The sequence below is a fragment of the Lycorma delicatula genome, chromosome 1, assembly GCF_047948215.1.
Source record: "Lycorma delicatula isolate Av1 chromosome 1, ASM4794821v1, whole genome shotgun sequence".
Lineage (NCBI taxonomy): Eukaryota > Metazoa > Arthropoda > Insecta > Hemiptera > Fulgoridae > Lycorma > Lycorma delicatula.
In genome coordinates this window covers 169,003,792-169,023,408 of record NC_134455.1, presented here as the reverse complement: position 1 = coordinate 169,023,408, position 19,617 = coordinate 169,003,792, and the positions used below count along the sequence as shown (strand labels likewise).

General features: G+C 32.7%; 1 protein-coding gene across 2 annotated transcripts in view; it reads left to right on the top strand.

Moving 5' to 3' along the window:
- The window catches only part of ttv (exostosin glycosyltransferase 1 ttv), a 672,327-nt gene that overhangs the window by 631,524 nt on the left and 21,186 nt on the right, over nucleotides 1–19,617 (top strand). For both annotated transcript variants that reach the window (XR_012756526.1, XM_075367109.1), the window contains exons 4-5: nucleotides 3,535–3,654; nucleotides 16,354–16,602. Coding sequence is in view for 1 of the 2 variants with exons in the window: in XM_075367109.1 (XP_075223224.1) it covers nucleotides 3,535–3,654; nucleotides 16,354–16,602 (369 nt within the window). In the remaining variant the exon portion in view is untranslated. The remainder of the gene's footprint in view (nucleotides 1–3,534; nucleotides 3,655–16,353; nucleotides 16,603–19,617) is intronic.

Genomic DNA, 19,617 nt, shown 5'->3' with positions numbered 1-19,617 from the left:
TGGGACATATGGTCAAATTGTTAAAAGGTCTATGTGGGACAAGTAAAATGGTATCAAAAAGATTAAAATCTGACTATTTAAACCAAAATGGCCATCACAATTGTAATTATGTTAATTAAAAATTGATTATTAAAATTTTCCAAATACTTCTTATAAAAAGTACTTTTAATAAAAGAGCCAGTCTTGTCTGTTTTGCTTCTGAAAGACATTTCAGTCTATCAGTCTATTATTTTACCATTGTCTTATTGGTATTTCAGTTTTTGTCTTGTAATACATAATCATTCCTAACAATCTGTTTTATTTTTATTTTCATCTTGTATGCTGTTCAGTTTTTCCATTATGACTGTATATTATTGAACTGAACAATTTGACTACTAAGAATTGCTATGATTAGTATCAGTAACATATGATTTGTCTCATTATGAATTTGTTTTTCCTATTGTTAATAACTTATCTCCTTTCATTGTCAGATCTATTGAAATAGGGTCATTGTTAACATTTCTATAATTTATTAATCTTAATTGTCAAATGTTATACCGTTCTACCTTTTAATATTTTTCTTAATTCATTCATAGTAGAATTAAAAAACATTTTTATTAAAATACAGAAAAAAACAATTAAAAATATTTGTAATTGGACATTGATTAAAAGTTATACCTTTTAATTCCTTTTTAAGCTATAACTTTTAAATTAAAAAAAAAAAATTATACCTTTTTTGTAATCAAATAAGTATACACTGTTTAATTACTCAACATGAAACAATAGTCAGTGAGATAAAATTTTTTATTTTATTGCTATTTTTTCTTAAAATAATTTTAATTTATATTCAATCAATTATAACATTTAGATTACATGTAATCCATATACAGAATATCTAAAATGGTGGGCTGGCTTTACATTTTCAGATTACACAAGTCAAAATTAACAGAAATTGCCGTGTGAAAAAAGATGATCTCTGTTTTCCTTTTGACCCTTATTTTGTGTTTATGAATGAAAAATTTATGTCTCAAGATAGGACTGAGGAATCAGAATAATATTTGGTACACACATTTATATCAGTGTTGTCTAATATCTAAAAGATTATAATGTAAACACGTTCATAAATTTCAAAATGGTGGGCCATGTCAATTTTTCAACCTTTATATTTTAGTAATCCTCAGTTATATCATACTACATTATACTTGTAAAATGTTAAGCATTATATTGTTAACAAAATCACACCTTAGTTTTGAAAATCAGTTGACACATAACTAACTTATAACAGATTGTATGACATAATTTTCTCCCAGATTTCATCTTGTCTATTAAATCAGGGGGTCTTTTATGTTTACCCCCACAGTGGTTTTTTTACGTTACATATTATGTATCAGTAATTCCTCATGTTATAATTATAAATATAATTTAACCAAAATTAACCTATGCTTACTTCGCTCACTAACCTTGACTAGCAAGTGTAGGTTAAGTTTGGTTTGATTGTATTTATAATTTCTCTGCAAATACTTCCAAATACCATATAATTGTAATTATAACATGAGATATTACTAGTACATGTTACATAATATAAAAAAAAAATCATTGTGGGGGAAAACATTTTTAATAAACATTGGTTTGTTTAAAATATTTTCAGTTATTGGTTTTTAATCAGTATTTTATGTATCCCTTTATTTCGTAGATGCTATTCTAATTGCGTGTGAGTGTATGTCAATGACACACACAGATTGTGTTAAATACCAGCTGATATTAATACTGGAAGTTAATTTTTGTCTAGAAAATAAGATCAGTTGACATAGCTGTTTAATTTGTTGTGTTAATTATTTTAGTTATTGTTTATTATTATCATCAACATTTTAACACTGTTTAAAGTTTGTTATTGTATGCATTATGAATGTAAAATGCAATAAAATTTACATGCAACTCATTTTAGCTCGTTTTATTGTTAACATGAATTTTCCGCCATTACAACTTTTAATGTTTATAACTCGATAATGAAGGCATTAACAGAAAAACGGATTCCACTATTGTTTTTCTTGTAAAATTTTTAATTGAAATCATGTGTTATATGTCCACCATTGCAGACAAAAATTAAAAACCCACCATAATGCAGATTTTTTTTAACTATGTAGAACCCTGTCCTTTCTGCCTACAAATACAGAGGTATTTGTAGGCAGAATACCTCTGCCTACTAATCTTGATGTATGTATCTTGATGTGCAGTTGGAATACTGTACCCGGATGTGTCTTATGGGCCAGGAATGACTTTACCCACCTAAATAGGTTTCCAGAGATTCCCCGTCCAGCAAGTTTATGTATGAGTATGGGCCACCAGACGGTGTCATAGGTGGTCTTCAGGAATATCAGTATTGCCAATGTTGACATTTTCCTGTGGAATTCATCTTTAACATGTTGTGTAAAATTGGTTGCATGGTCCATCATGCTGTAGTGCTTGCAGAACCCTGCCTGAGTTTTCATGCTTCAACTAACTGATTTAGATAATTTGCAATCATCCTTTCTGTCATTTTACAGAAAGTACTCAATGATATTTGTTGATAACTTTTCGCTTTATTGACTTCTTTGTCTTTTTTCAGTATAGGAATGATTTCAGCCTTTCTCCATTACTGTGGCATGTGCTTTTCCCAAGTCAAATTTATGGTGGCTAGACTGAGACCAGTTATGCAGTATAAAGCTGTTTCCATACTTAAATATCATCTGATATATATATGTTATAATATTGTTGTTTTCTATATTAATACTGACAATTTAGAAAATTTACCAGTGCCATTTTTATTATTATAGTACTTTGAAAAGCTCTTATTGAGTAATATACTTGGTCTTATGTTGACATATCAATACATTTAGATTTTTAAATACAGATAAATCATATTTATTATTTTTCTATTGATTTTTTTATTTTTATTTGTAGTGTATTTATATTATTGTATTATAAGACCTTTATGATAATATTCATTTACTTACTATTGTAATATTAATAATGTTATTCGTTGTATTATAGAGATGTCTCTTTGTAAATATGTTTTGTTTTTATGTTCAGATTTTATTAGTCATTTTTTATTATACAGTTTTTAAATTTTATTTTTAATAGTGCGGGTTAACATTATTTTTGATACTAATTATTAATTTGTGTATAAAATGATGAGCATAATTTTTTTGAGATTTATATTCATCATTATTAATATCAAATACATTTTTGTTCAAAAATTAATTATGATTTTAAATTTAAAAAAAATTTAAAAATTTAATGATTAAATTTTTATCTTTTTATTTTAAGCGTTACTTGTTCTTAAAACTGTGTACAGTATTATGTATATCGGATAAATGATTATAATTGTTTTTTGTTTGGGTTGGTTAAATGAATGAGAAGACCAACACTCATAACTTAGGACCTGGTAATAAAGAAATAAATCTCTCACATCTTCACACACATGGATCCATACACGCACAAACACACATATGCTAGTTTACACAAATTTATTTTTGTTAATTAATTAATGCTTTAATGTTGTATTATTTGTTGTAGGTACCTGAGACTGTACGATCCATACCAGATACAAAAGTATTTGCCTTAAGGCAACAGACCCAGATCCTTTGGGAACGTTACTTCTCTTCAATAGAAAAAATTGTCTTTACTACACTAGAGGTAATATATAATCTATATTTTGAGTAATGTAGTCAGAATTTATGTCAGACATTAGCTTTGCCGTATAACTGAATAAGTATCTTATCATCTGTTAATAACCAACTTGTTTGATAGTCGCTGTAATTATAGAAGTAGAAGTCGCTGTGAGTTGGGTGTATTTAATTTAGGTTGTCCGTATTTGCAATATACTGTCATAATTAGTTAAAAGAGATACATACTTCTCTTATGTTTCATTAAATTTTCTGTTTAAAATATACATAAATTTTGTTAATTAGTAGAGTTACTAGCTGAGAAACTAATTACTATGACTGTTATATTGAAGTATCATATTTATTTTATAAACTTTATATATTCTATGTTGAAGTTTCAGTTTAATTATAAAAAGTTATATGTTTATATGCATATGCTTATTAATAAAAGCATGTAATATATATATTATGTGCTTTTATTTAGAGAAATATGAGTTTTATATAATATTTTTCCTCTGGATGAATAGTAATTGTATGAAAATTAATGAAATAGAATTTTACTTCTTTTTTATGTTATTAAACATTTTTATTTAAAAATATGAATATAGTTATATAATTAAAGAAATTTACATTAGTTTATTTTATTTGTATGTTTTACTATAAAAAATTAACCACTACAGAACAGTTTATTTATTTTATTTGTGTATTTTACTATAAAAAATTAACCACTACAGAACTTTTTTTATAAGTATTCTTGTTTCCTCTGAGTTTGAAATTAAATAAACTTTCACAAAAGAATTTAAAAAAAAGAGAGCTTATTTGACTTTAAAAACTTATTAATCTTTTTTTTAATTGCAAAGGTTTGTTGATGAATAAAACTCTCCTACACTGCATTATAGTGCAGATTTATTGTGGTTTTTTTTTATAGTGTTTATTCTTATTTGACTATGTTCTGTGTAGTTTTTAATAAAGTTTAGAAAATGTGGAGATTCTTATTTTGATTAGCACTTCTTTTTTTTAACTGAATGTTTGTTTAACACATAGTGTACTGATTTTATCGGCCTTTTTGTTATTCTGCAGAGGAAATTTTTCTGATGGTCGTAGTTTAAATTACTAATAGCAACTAACAAAAAAATTGCGATTGCTTAAATAGACAATTTGAACTACATTTGATTTTTTTTCATCATCTCACTTGGTATTCTAATGTTGAAAGTATTTTCTTAGTTTAAATTATTAATAGTAACTAACAAAAAAATTACAATTGTTTAAATAGACTTACTTTCTTACTAGTCAATGCCCACCCTTGGCTGTTGAGCCATCTGGCGATGCGCTGACCAATAAAGATGGGCTTCTGTGAACTTCGGGCTCTCATCCAGCTGGATGTGGTCTAGAGCCAGACAATCACTCAGGTGATCAGTAGCATTCATCATCCCACAACCACACAGCAGATACTCAGGAGATGGCAGTTCGTGAATGTGGTAAAGGTAACAAGCAAGATAGTCGTGGCCAGTTTTTAGTTGGAAGGCAGCTTCGCTGACCGTACACAAGAAGTCGAGTTTGAAAGGGATTGTCAATAATCAAAGTCTCCCATCTCCTACTAGCAGCCATCTCAGAGAGGCGGTGTTCATTCTGTTTGTTGACTGCAGCATAAATCAGTGCCCTAGATGAAAGCAAGGACGCAGGGCAGGTTGGGGTAGAGTCATTTCTAACTTGGCTAGTTTATCGGCCTCCTCATTTCCACATATGTTGACTGCGTATCCACTGACATCAGTGTCCACCTGTGATTTCCCAGGCTTTCCAGCCTTCTTCTACACTCAACCATCCTCTGGCAGTCTGTTTGTGTGTTGCATGATAGATTCCTGGGAGTCGACCAAAAACACTACTTTTAAAGGAAAACTAGCCTTCCAGTTTGGCCATAGCGGCGTACACTGCTTCAACTTTGCCATCATAGTTGCTGTCAGTGTAGACATGAATCCACTGGTCCTCTGGAAATTCCTCACGGACGGTTTGTAGGGTAAGCTGCTTCAATTCACGTTGTATGAAGGTGTGTTTTGGCATCAAATGGTTCTTGAGTTTGTAGCAAACTCGAGGTAAGTAGTTGAAAATGTCCTGGCTCATGCACAGGGTGCAGTGTCCACAGGTAGATGTCATAGTTCCTTGTACATTTTTTGTATGCAGTGAGTGGAGCCATCTCAGCCTGGAAGTAGCTTGCTGGTAGTTGGTCCATTGATGCTTATAGACTTGCCTAAAACACTCCCAGAATCTCAATGTTACCCCTTCTTGGTATGATTGTAGGCGCTCAATCTGAGTCTGTGCCTACATGGCTGCAATAGGGGTGGCCTTAGCAGCACCTGTGATTACCCTTAAGGCCGTATTTTGAATGTCGAGCTTGCTTAGTATGCTAGCTGTGACAATTACTTCGCTCCTGTATACTAGCACAGGTCTTATGTACTACTTGTAGGCAGTCTTGACGTTATCCTTATCTGCACCCTACGCTGTGGCTGTTGTCTGTATCTTCTTAGTAGGCAGGTTATTTTTACCGCCTTTTCCACACAGTGGTCCACATGGAGCTTCCACATAAATGTCTGTCCAGCTGAACCTCTAAATATTTAGATACATTGCTTTCCTCCAGTGTTATTCCATTGTACTGGAGGTGGATTGGTGGTATTTTTGTTGACAGAGAGAAAAGGTGAAAGTGATTTTTGATACATTCACTGTCATTGGTTTTTGACTTGCCCATTCTAGTTTTATCAGACCCTCATTTAAACAGATCTTGAATGAAGAGATGAATCCACTGGTTCACTAGAACTACATCCAGGATATCATTTATCATGATACTAAATAGAGAACAGCTCAAGATGGCTCCCTGGGCTTGTTCTTACTGTTGAATGCGAAATCATGATGTGCAGTTGGAATACTGTAGCCGGATGTGTCTTTGGGACACGAACAAACTTTACCCACCTAAATATGTTTCCAGAGATTCCCCATCCAGCAAGTTTATGCATGAGCATGGGCCACCAGACGGTGTCATAGGTGGTCTTCAGGAATACCAGTATTGCCAATGTTGACATTTTCCTGTTGAATTCATCTTTAACATGTTGTGTAAAATTGGTTACATGGTCCATCATGCTGTGGTGCTTGCAGAACCCTGCCTGAGTTTTCATGCTTCAACTAACTGATTTAGATAATTTGCAATCATCCTTTCTGTCATTTTACAGAAAGTACTCAACTATATTGGTTGATTACTTTCCATTTTATTGACTTCTTTGCCTTTTTTCACTATAGGAATGATTTCAGCCTTTCTCCATTGCTGTGGCATTTGGTTTTCCCAAGTCAAATTTATGGTGGTTAGAACTGTTTTCTTAGTAGTATCGCCAATGTGAATTAAAAGCTCAGGAAAAATACCATCAATTCTTTCTGATTCTTTCTTTTAGTCTGCAAGAGAGCACTCTCCACCTGAGCTATAGTAAAGTGAGCACCAAACAGCTCCTGAGTTCTCTTGTCCAAGCATGACATTTGATCAGTGTCCTGACAATGGCTTTATCTCCATGAAAACAGCTCACATTTGCATAGTGCTTGCATAAGGTATTAGCTATATATCTATTGGGTCGGCAGACAATTGGTTGACACACTGCAAGGGTTACTATAGCATTGGAGAGTTGTCATTGTTAAGCTGGGAGATATATTTGTGAGCTTGGGTACTATTCTTCCTGAAATCCAATGGAGCAATAAAAACCCTGAAAGCAGAGTGCTCGGCTTTTTTGATTTTAATGTGAAGCTCAGCTCGGTGTTTCCTAAGTGACCTGAGATCCTTGGGTTCTTTAGTTCTGTGCGGTGGATGTTGTCTTATCTTTTCTTCAGGTTGGATAATGTGGAGTTAAAGAAAAGTTTGAAGTTTTTCACCATCCACGGGGTAAGCATTGTTGTGAGCAGTTCAGTAAGGTTTTATTAACTGTTTCGATAGTTTTATTGGGGAAGTCACATATCAATGCCTCAGAAAGAACCACAAAAATTCAGTAAAATAAAATAGTCATGGTTCTTTATTTATTTATGATACTCACTACTATTGGACACACACACACTATTACTATTTATTTAGTTTTGTTATCAAATTTAAACATTCTTTTTTATATGCATTGAGTAATTTTTGAAGTAAATAATTTAATTATGAATGATATACAAATTAGCATATTTTGTTTTAGTTGTATTTCTTGAATATACACAGTTAAGTTACAAAATTACATTTCAGTACATAATAATTTTAATAAAAAAAAAGATATCTTCATAAATTAATATTGCTAGTTAACCTGATTAAAAATAATTTCAAGAATAATAATCAGTTGCAATATTTTTAATTATTGTGTTTTATTTATGATTTTTTGTATACTATTGTGTATTTTTCATGCATTCATATAACAACTAAACACTGGATATTTAAAGATATGTAAATTGTCTTGTCTTATCGATCATTAGATTTCTTCTCATCTTAAATTATTCTACAAACAAGAATCATTTTTAATTTTTTTAATTTTTAACAAAATAAATTATTTTCATAATTAGAATAACACCTACTGTTTCTTGTGACAAAACTGTTGTTCATGGGCTCAGGGGTCAGACCTAATATCTCTTTCAGTCGTACAATTACCTTCTTCCCACTCAGATTGGCTGGCACAGGTCCAGATTTCACAAATCACACGGTTTTTTCAAATCGCTTAATGGAATTCCATGATCCAGGTTTTTGGTTGTACCCGCTGTTAACCAGAGGACTTTATTCATCTGCTTTGCCCTTGCCTCATTACATTAGTATTTACAAAAAGATATTTAATAGTTTACTTTTCTATAACATTTTAATTATTACATCTTTTCTTTTCTTTTTATAATCATTCGTGGTGTAAATGTGCACTTATTTTAGCAGATAGATTTAATTTATTTATAAAAAATAGTATTTAAAAAAATTAAATAAGCCGGAGAGTCTAATTAACTTTTGCTGAAAAATATTCTTCTTTCATACTTCCCTTATACCAGAACAGCAGCACTAGGTTGCTTTGGTTTGTCTTCTTTATTCTTCTTCATCTTGCTAATAAATCTTCCTTGTTTATTTCCTAACCTCCTGCATGTAATATTGTGATCCATCATTCACATAATGTCTAACTTTTCTCTCCACCATTGTACACACATGGTCTGCCATCTCAGTTATCTTTCCTCAAGTATAGAGAAAATCTTGTGTTTCTATTATATTTTTATAATAAAAAGGTGCTGACAGTCAATGTAAAAACCTCAATGTGACTAGCAGCACTTGCCTCCTGGTTACTTGACTAAAAAATTAAACAATTATCAAGAAATAATTAAAAATGAACCTCCTCTGAACATCACCTCCTAGTGGTTTATTGAATAACGTTAAGAAACTGGTAAAAATGTAAACTACATTTGATGTTCAACAAAACTAAAAATGGAAAGAGAATACTTTACAGTAAAATAAAGAAATTTTTTTTAAATTTGATTGAATAATGGTGTTTTTGTTATATTATTTTTGTATGTCCACATTTTTTTTTTAAATTTTATTAAATGTGCTGAGGGTTCATACATAATAAATAAATAGATAATTTTCTTAAGCATATTTTGTGTGAGATTGTTTTCAAATTATATATAAATTTTATATATACAAATGTTAAAATACCGTTGAAACATAACTGCAACATTTCATCTTTATGTTTACCCTGTAAACAAATTTTTAAATTTAATTTTCAATACCGGTTGGTTGTGGGGTCTCTCTCTCTTCGTCTTGAGGTCTTCGGGCGGATGTGGGCAGGTGTTAACAAAATCCTCTGGAAATAAACCACATTAAAACATAAATGCTAAATATTCCGTTATCGGTTTGTACAAAATGTTTATCATAATTTTTATTTCATAATGAACTGTTTTTAAGAAAGAAAATACGATATATAATATTAATATAATAAAATATAATATAAATTATATTATACAATTAAACACCTTTTACTATTTATTCATACTTTAAATTTAATTATTGTTTTAATATACATCCCATTAAACCTTCTCATAGCTAAAAAAGAAACTTTGCAGTTACGTTTCGATGGTATTTAACATTTCATACTGCTTTTGTATTAAATTTACTAATATTTTCTAAATAATTTTATATATATATATATATATATATACATACATACTAGCTGTATCCGCCACGCTTCGCTGTGGCACATTGTGGTTGCATGGATGAGAAATAAAACAAAGCATACGTTTCATAGAAGTTTAATTTTGCAATACTTGTGGATATACAATATTTTTTGTTTTCCCACTGTCTGCGTAGATATAAAAGCTATCTGGTTTGCCGACTCGGGAACACGCACATACAGTTGTTCATGTGAGAAGAAATCCGCATCTAAATCTAAACCACACAATTCTAAAGATTGACCTTGAGCTTTATTGATTGTGATTGCAAATGCCAATCGAATTGGGAATTGCAATCTTTTAAATTGAAATGGTGTATCGGTCGGGATCATGGGTATTCTAGGAATGAGGACATCTTCACCTCTGAAAGGCCCCGTTAAAATCGTTGCTTCCACTACGTTATTCATCAATTTCTTAACTGCAAGTTGCGTGCCGTTGCAGAGTTTTGGCTGATTAATATAACGCAACAGGATAATTGGCACACCTATTTTCAATTTTAATATGTGTGGTGGCATCCCTGGCAGATCATGTGAGTTTAAAAATTCCGTTGGATAATTAACTACTTCATCTGCTTCCACAACGGTGTCTATCAATTTATATGTAATTTCCTCACTTTGAATGCTGGATTGAATAACATTATTAAGTTGATAGACATCTTTATTCTTTGCGGCAAGGATAGCTCGTTCACTGAGCCAATCGTGATTTCTATGATTAATTTGAATATCAGGAAATACTTTTTCGATCAGTTCTTCTTTCGATGTTACAAAATTACAAAAATTATCAGGAAATGATATTAGTCTAGACGTCTCATCGACTGGCAGCTGTCCGTTTCCAGTGTCCAGTTACTGTCGTGAGCATACCTCAGCTGATGGATCATTCTGCAACTGGACACGCATATTCGTAGTCAACTGCAATGTACGTACGTGTCGCCACAGTGTTGAATATTTCAGGCAAGCATTTATTTCATCTGCTGGTGTCGATCGAGAAATTACAGGCAATGTTTGCCTAAAATCTCCTGCGAGCAATATCAAAGCATTCCCGAATGATTGAACGTTTCCACGCAGATCTCGTAACGATCGATCAAGAACTTTAAGCGATTTTTTATTGCCATCGTGCATTCATCCCAAACAATGAGTTTACATCTTTGTAATACTTTTCCCATACAGGATGCTTTGGAAATATTGCACGTGGGAGTCTCGATGATTTGCATGTTTAATGGCAACTTCAGAGCTGAATGCGCAGTCCTTCCACCTGGTAACAATGTCGCAGCTATTCTAGACGAAGCAAGAGCTAAGGCTATGTCATTTTTTGATCGAACCGTTGCTAGAATCAATCTAATGAGGAATGTTTTCCCAATTCCTCCTGGCGCATCAAAGAAGAAGGTCCCCCCAACTCCGTCATTTATCATTTGCATTATGCGATCATAAATGCCTTTCTGTTCACGCGTTAATTTGTGAATGTTTGATTGGACATATGACTGAAGATCACCAATGTTGTAACTCTGTTCACGGCGTAAATCCACATCAAATGAAGCAATCGCAGCTCGGGTGGGTGCTGGCATTCCCAATTGACTAAGAACTTTATTTGCATTAGCTAAGCACTTGTCTTCAATATTTATCAATGCTTCGTTGTAAATGCCTTCTGTAAATTCAGACAAAAGTGAATATTTAATCTAACAAAGGATTTTTTGGTCACTATGTAGGGATATTATTTTCTGTGTATTTGGTTATTTCGACTTTTTTTGTTTTCATGGTCTTAAGTCTATCTGGGCTATAAGAAAGTTGGGTGTTTTAATTTATTTACTGTAAGTCATCCTTCTTGGTGGCTTTTCTTTTTGTTTTGGTGTTTTTTTTTTTAATAAAATACAGATGTTTTAGCTGTTAAGTATAATTCAAAGAAATTTGGTCGTTGTGTTTGACAGCGGCCATCTTGCATGGATCTGATTGGTTTTCCTTTGTTTACATTTCCAAATTAAAAATGTACAAATTAAAAATAGATAGATAGATTTATTAAAAATAGATGAAAACAATCTTTGATGCAGGTTATATATCGTGCTAAAATTTGAGCTCAATCGGTGCAGAACATTTTGAATTTTTGGAGCGTACACAAACGAACTTAACATTTTTATATATATAGATAAAATTATTTAGAAAATAAATCTTATGGAAGATAGGTTTAAGAAAGTGATTAATTTATTATGTACGAACCCTTGTTATACACAAAAAAAAAAAAAAAAAAAACAATAGACGTGTAAAAATATGATTGGCATGCAGATATAAAAAGCAGCCCGATTCAGTCAAATTAAAAAAAAAAAAATACTTTTTCATTTCAATGAAAAGTATTATTTTTCCATTTCTAATTTTGCTGAAAATCTCAATACAAAAAATTCTCCGTAAAATGTTGAGATTCTATTTTTAAATTATAGCCTCGTGCTGATGTAGTGGTGAATTGGTCGTTGAAAACCAGTTATTTAACCGCTGATTTTTGAAGTCGAAGGTTCTGAGTTTCAAATCCTAGTAAAGCTTAGTTAGTTTTATACGGATTTTAATACTAGACAAAGTTATACTACTAGTTTCGTAAATCCTAGTAAAGGGAGTTACTTTTATACGCATTTGAGTACTAGATCGTGGATAGCGGTGTATTTTGGTGGTTGGGGGTTCTATTAACCACTTGTCTTAGGAATGGCTGGCCTGAATCTGTACAAGACTATACCTTATTTATATATCATACGTATATGATGTGTGTGTGTGCGCGCGCGCGCGCGTGTGTGTGTGTGTGTGTGTGATCGCACGCGCGCTTTATTTTAAAATGATAATTCGATGTGCAGTTAAAACCTGGAAAATGTTCAAAGTATCATTTATATTTTTTGTAAGATTTTTATTTGACGATGTATTTTAACTTTTTGTAATTGTAATTTTTAAGTAAAATGTTTAGTTTAAGTAGATACCTTTTTAATAAATTTCTCATTATCTATCATAATTACTCTTTCCATTATTGTTATCAGTCATTTTTTGATGAATATTTATAAACATTAAAATCAGATTTCATGCATACTTACACCTAAAAGAACACCTTAAAAAAATATTACGCTAAAACGTTAGTTTTTACCCTGCAAGAAACTAGCTTACAAGAAAACTTAATTAATGACAATAATAATAATAATAAATAATTAATTAATTAATAATTAATAACAAAGAGAGTGAACACTGCATTGTGTAAGATGTGGTCAGACAAAGTAACAGATAATTGTGGTATCCACAGAAAAGGAAAGCCTTGTCTTCCTCTTGATGTTATTGAAAATGTCAAGAAACACATCGGCAATTTTATACGATATGTCACATTATTGTCGTAAAGAAAATGACAGCGCAGAAAATTTGCCCACAGAAATGACTGTAACTAAAATATTCGAATTATATAAGCAAACAAATGCCAGTAGAATAAAAGTCAGCAGATCTTGGTACAGACATATTTTACGCACGCATTTCAATTTACGTCGGAAAAAACTGAAAAATGATACGTGTAAGATTTGCGACGAATTTAATGTAAAAATGAAGATGACTTCTGTTAGCGAAGAAGACAAACAGGCATTTGAAAATGACTGTAATTTGCATCAGTCTAAAGCGCAAAAAACGAGAAATCAAATGACACAAGATATCAAGATGACGAAAGAGGTAAAAACTATCGAAATGGTAACTTATGACTTGTAATAAACTCTGCCTCTACCCCGTTTCCTATGAATATTATGTATTATAAAAGACAAATTTGTGTTGGGATATATTATGCTAAAAAAAATATAGGTTACTTTTATGTTTGGGTAGAAGGGATTGCTGGATGAGGTCCGCAAGAGGTCGGATCTTGTTTGCGGAAACGCACTTTAAGTGATATATCACATGACATCACAGAACTTAATTTGTCGTCAGATTCTTGTGGTGGGAAAAACCGCAATATAAAAATAGTATTGCTGCTGAACACACTATTTGATGACTTCCCCCATTTGAATACAATTAGATTAAAATACCTAGTATCCGGCCACAGCTATCTCGAAAATGATTCTCATTTTGGAGATCTTGAGTTGGCTCTGAAATATCAGTAATACTTTGGAAGATTGTATTAATGTGAGAAGAGAACTCCATTCCGGTCCCAGAACACAGTAGCCGTACACTTTCTGTTGGAGAAGGTTCGCTTGAACTTCTTTGGTTTACGGGGAGAATGAGAATGCATCCACTGTTTGCATTGTTCTTTTGTTTCTTCAGTTTCGAAATGGACCCGTGTCTCGTCCCCTGTGACAATTTTGTTCAAAAAATCTTCTCCTTCATTGTGGCAGCGCTGGAGAAACGTTAGGGAGGCGTCCATTCGCATTGTTTTGTGATGGTCAGACAGCATCTTGGGAACCCATCTCGCACACAGTTTGCGATACTGAAGTCTCTCATTCACAATGGTGTAGAGAGCTGACCTTGAAGTTTCAGGAAACGAATCACTCAGTACAGAAATTGTGAACCGACGATTTTCTCGAATTGCCTCATCCACTCGCTCAGCGAGATCATCGGTTGATCTTTGAAGTTTCACCGTACACATTACTTATTCGTCGATGAATTTCAGCTGCATTACACCCCTCGGCCTGAAGAAATCGAATTACCGCACGCACTTCACACTTGGCGGGAGATGCTGTTGTTGTAGACGTGTTTACGTGTTAGCTGCGTGTTCAGAACTAAACGAAGTGACGCGGCGTGATTGAAGGCCATACTAGAGACGCTGCGCAAAACATACGCGCAAAGGTTCATCCGATTTTTGCGCGGGTTTTTATTTCGCGACCGATCAGACCTTGGAAAAAAATAACCCTCGTACATAGATTTAAGAATAGTATTCTGTATTTTATTTGTGTAGCACATTAACGAATCCTTTTATGTACTATATACCTTTTTATGTATGTGTAAAATGATGTAATGCTACCATTAGATATATAAATGAAATTGACATCATTATACATATATATCAATATCATTCATACATGAATGTTATTGATATATGATTTCATATATATATATGAAATCATATGTATATATATGATATCATACATATATATATATATATATATATATATATATATATATACCATAAAATTATTTTATGTTACTGTTCTCTATTAATATAATATCACTCTGTTCTTCTGTTACTATTATTTCTTATCCTTGATTATCAGTTTTTTAGCCACCATAAAATATACTTCACAAATCTCTGCCAGTTGTTACTTACTCTACGTACACTTTGTTTTTTGTATATTCACTAGTTTTTCCCCCGTTTAATTGACCACATCCATTTATTTTTCAGTTTTTCTTTATATTTCTTTCTTTCAGTATCTTTTCTAATCTGTTGTTCAAATATATCTGGGTTCAGTTTTTTACAACTTTACTATTTGTGAAAAACCTTTTGTTAGTTTAAAGCAGCTGAAATTCAGTAGTGAAATACATGCTGCATTGAATAGTTAGATTTCTTCTGCCATTTTATTGTTTTAAGTTATTAACATTTTAACAGCAGTCAATTAAATTTATAATTATTTATGTTCTTATACCTGTATAAATTCAATTGAATAAAATTCTAATGACAATTACAAGTACTACAGTGCCATACAACAATGTTTAAAAATTTACAAGCATAATTACTATAATTTAAAAAAAAATAAAACATAAAACAAACAGAATAAATTATTAATGTATTAAACTATTATTATATTTAACAGTGAACATTTTTTTATTTTAAAAAAGGGATTATTATAAGTGAGTTCCATCCACCATGGCAAAGTTGTAGTCTATGTTTTCCCATCCAGAAGGTTTTGACATAACCTAAGGCTTTAACATATCTTTCACTGGTTACAGAATTAATTTCTTTTCATGAAGAAAAAGGAGTAGGGAAGCTGTAATTGGGCATAGACACCCTTATACTGGATACTCATGGTCTTAGTTAAACCCAAATCAGTAAATTCAAGACATCAGTTTGAAACATTTTTCCTTCCTTCTACCATTATTTTTAGTCTCCATTTAAATAAATTTTCCTTTTAGCCAAAGCCTTATCAGTTTCTTTTTCTATTCTTTAAATACTTTTATTTGTTTTCCACCTTTGTTTGATACTTTCATTCCTCACTCCCCATTCTTCTCCATTCTTCTGTACATTTCTGCCCATGGAAGATGTTAACCATCCTTGAAATAATCTTTAAAATGTAAATCGTTAGGTTTCCATCCTAACCAATTTCTCTCCTTTTTTACTAATTGTAAACAATTGATAACTGGTAGAACATCTTATTGAATCATTTCATTAACTATCAGTCATTGAGCATATTTTAATTAATAATTCTATTCAGTTGATTTGATTAACATTTTTATCATCAAACTTGAATGGATAATACATTATTTATGTGATGAATAGTAAATTTGAAAGCTGTAGGATTTGCTTCATAAGACAGAGAACAGTATTAATTAATGATTTATTAATTCTAGATTATTTAATGACTTGCTTTTTTATATGATTTTATTTATTTATTTTTTAGATCATCCATGAGCGGTTACCTCAGCAGAGACGAAGAGATGGTATTATTTGGAATTCATCTCCTGGAGCTTTGTTAACATTCCCTGAGTTTTCAGATTACTGGTTACACTATCCATTCCATATTACTCCATATGACGTCGGTGATAAATTTACTGCGATTATTTATTGTCAGCTGGGATCACCGGTCACACCTACTTCTTCACTGTATCGACTTATCAAGAATGTTGCTAAAAGCAAATATGTAGTAAAAGTATGATTTTGCAGTAATACTCTTTCTATTATTTCCTTTAATGGATTATAATGTAGTAGCGTGATATACACTAAATGTATTTAGTTGAAGAAAAGTTATTTATTTTGTCAGTCACCAGTGCTCTTAAGAATACAGTGCAGACTAACTATAAGTAATAAAAAAAAAAAAAATTATTTAAATAAAAATTTTAATTTTTGATTTTGTTAAAGTATGCTTTGTAGTATAAACGGTTTCTGAGTTTTTATACTCACTCAAGCTCAACAGACCTGGATTTATAGATACCCTAACTGCATTGGAACATGTATGGTCTCAAAAATGAAAAATTGTTATTTTCTTTGGTTTGGGCTATTATGAGTACTCTAATAAGATAATTATTATTTCTTCTTTAATTGGCATATTTAAACTTTGTATACTATGGTGTGACTTTTTTTCCTGATGAATTAATTCACCACAGAAGCTTAGAAGCTTGTTTGTGGGAATGTGAAAATGGAAATTTGTAGCATATGAAAAATGCCATGCCTGATCAGGATTTTGGGTGAAAGGCTGAAATGCTATCACTCCTCCACAGAGATAGCTATATAATATTTATAGTCAAATATTATTTAATAATAAAAATTATCCTGGTAATTTATTTATTTAGCATATGGCACCAAAACACAACACCAATTACAGTCAAAAATTACAAACAAAGATTTAACAAAATATATGCTACTGATTCTGGAGTCACCATCAGGAAATTTTCAGGATTCCTTTCATAAGCTGTCGTAGGGCAAACTTCTGTGATGTGTTTAACAGTTTGATTTACACCACACTAACAAAGGGGCGTCGGCGTTTTACCCTATTTATACAGGAAATAGACGCACCTACCATGCTGAATTTGTATTCTGTTTAGTGTTGACCATGTCTTATGTGGCAAGTCAAAACCCGGCAGCCGTTGAGTAATACATGGGATTTGGTTATTCTGCTTTGTGGTCCATTCTTGACGCCAGACGTCAGTTAGGTCAAATCCGTCCTCTGTGGCAGCAATTGCTGTTTTGATAGGTGGCTTTCTAGATCGAAGGCGACCACGATTGGCATCCTCAATTTCCTCATGTATTGGTAGGTTTCGATTGTCCATAATCTTCTTGAACTCTCTTACAAGAGGATTCATACGGCGCAGATTTGGGGGAGGTATTTGGCTCAATACCAGGAGCCATTCCACGGGAGTAGACCTGATAACCCTAGCAATCATTCTCATAGTGTTATTAAGTTGAGCATCAATTCTATGAACTTAAAGGTTGTTAAGCCACACTGGCGCATAATATTTAGCAGCCGAGAAGACCAGGTTCAGGGCCGATGTGCGCAAAGTGGAAGCCGATGCTCCCCACATTGTTCCACAGAGCTTATGTATAATGTTGTTTCTCGCTTTCAATTTCTCTGCAGTTTGTATTAAGTGCTCCTTAAATGAAAGCGTTCTATCAAGTGTCATGCCTATTTTGGTGTCATATTGTGAAAGAGCCACATATTCTCGAATAGAATTTTAAGCTCCCTATTAGCGAACTTGTTACTCAGATGGAGGCATGACACCTCTGTTTTATTATCATTCGGTTGGAGGCGCCATCTCCAGAAGTACCTTCCCAGTTTCTCCAGGTCAGCCATCAGGACCTCCTTCGACTCTTCAAATGATCTACATTTTATTGTTAGCACCCAGTCATCAGCGTAGCCATGCTTTTTAGATCCACAACATAGAGGCTGAAAAGGAGAGGCGCAAGTACTGACCCTTGTGGCAGGCCATTCTTGAGTTTCCTTGGTGAGCTTATATCGGATCCCATGATAACTTGGAACATTCTGTCGTTCAACATGTTATTAAGGAGGCGAGCTGTTAGTTTGCATGGGATTACACGGAGGACCTTACAAATCATGCCTTCTCTCCAGACAATGTCGTAAGCAGCCAATACATCAATGAATGCAGCAGAGGTTTTAAGATTTCCTTGGAACCCCGCTTCAATGTACATTGTGAGCGAGAGAACTTCGTCGGTGCAACTTTGTTTTGGCCTAAAGCCTGCTTGTTCAATTGGTATAACATCATATATCCTCTGACAGATTCTGTTATAGATAAGCCTTTCTAGTAATTAATATGTCACTGATAGCAATGCTATAGGCCTGTAGCTCTTAGGTAAGTTTACTGGTTTTAAAATTTGCTACTACCTTCGATTGCTTGAACTCTCTGGGCACACTACCGGTCTGCATTATTTCAGTGAAGAATCTAGCCAGCCAAAGTTTTGCTTATTTTCCACAGTTTAATAAAAATTCCGGATTGATACCATCGAGCCATGGTGCTTTTCCTGGAGCAACATTTTTGAGTGCGACTCAATCTCTTCAAGTGTAAAAGGGTGAGTGTACTTAGTCTTTCCTGCCTTCCTCCTCAAGTTTCTTAGTTCGCGTTTTATCTCAATTGTGTGCGCCCTGTCTCTTGGTGCTCTGGATGTTGCCACTATGTGGGATGCTACGGTGTTTGGGAAGACACTTGCTTTTGATCTCTGAATAGGAGATCCGCTTCCTAATTTTCTTAGCAGAGTCCATGCATGACGACTCGAGGTCTGAAAGTTCAGGCTTTCCACCATTTCTGACCATTTCTGTTGTCTTGCAGCATCGATGCTATGGAGAAGCTCGTCTAATACCTCTTGATCGCCCATCTCAAGGAAGCTTCGGTAGAGAACTTCACTATTGTGGGACCACCCTGGGATATATTCTCAGGATATGTATCCTGGTAATAAATAGGTTACATAAATAACCTTCCTTATTTTTAAAACCTTACTTTATTTAGATAACCTTCCTGTATTTTTTTATTAGTAATAAAATTTTTATTAATTAAAAAGAATAAAAATTATTACATTTCACAAGTTTATTTAGTAAAAAATACAGAAGCACATTTGTGCTGTGAATTATTTTGGTCTACTGTTAATTTTATTATAGTCTACTTCATACAGTAATTCTGAAAACAACTTATGTTTTTGCCTAAAGAAGTGGAGCATT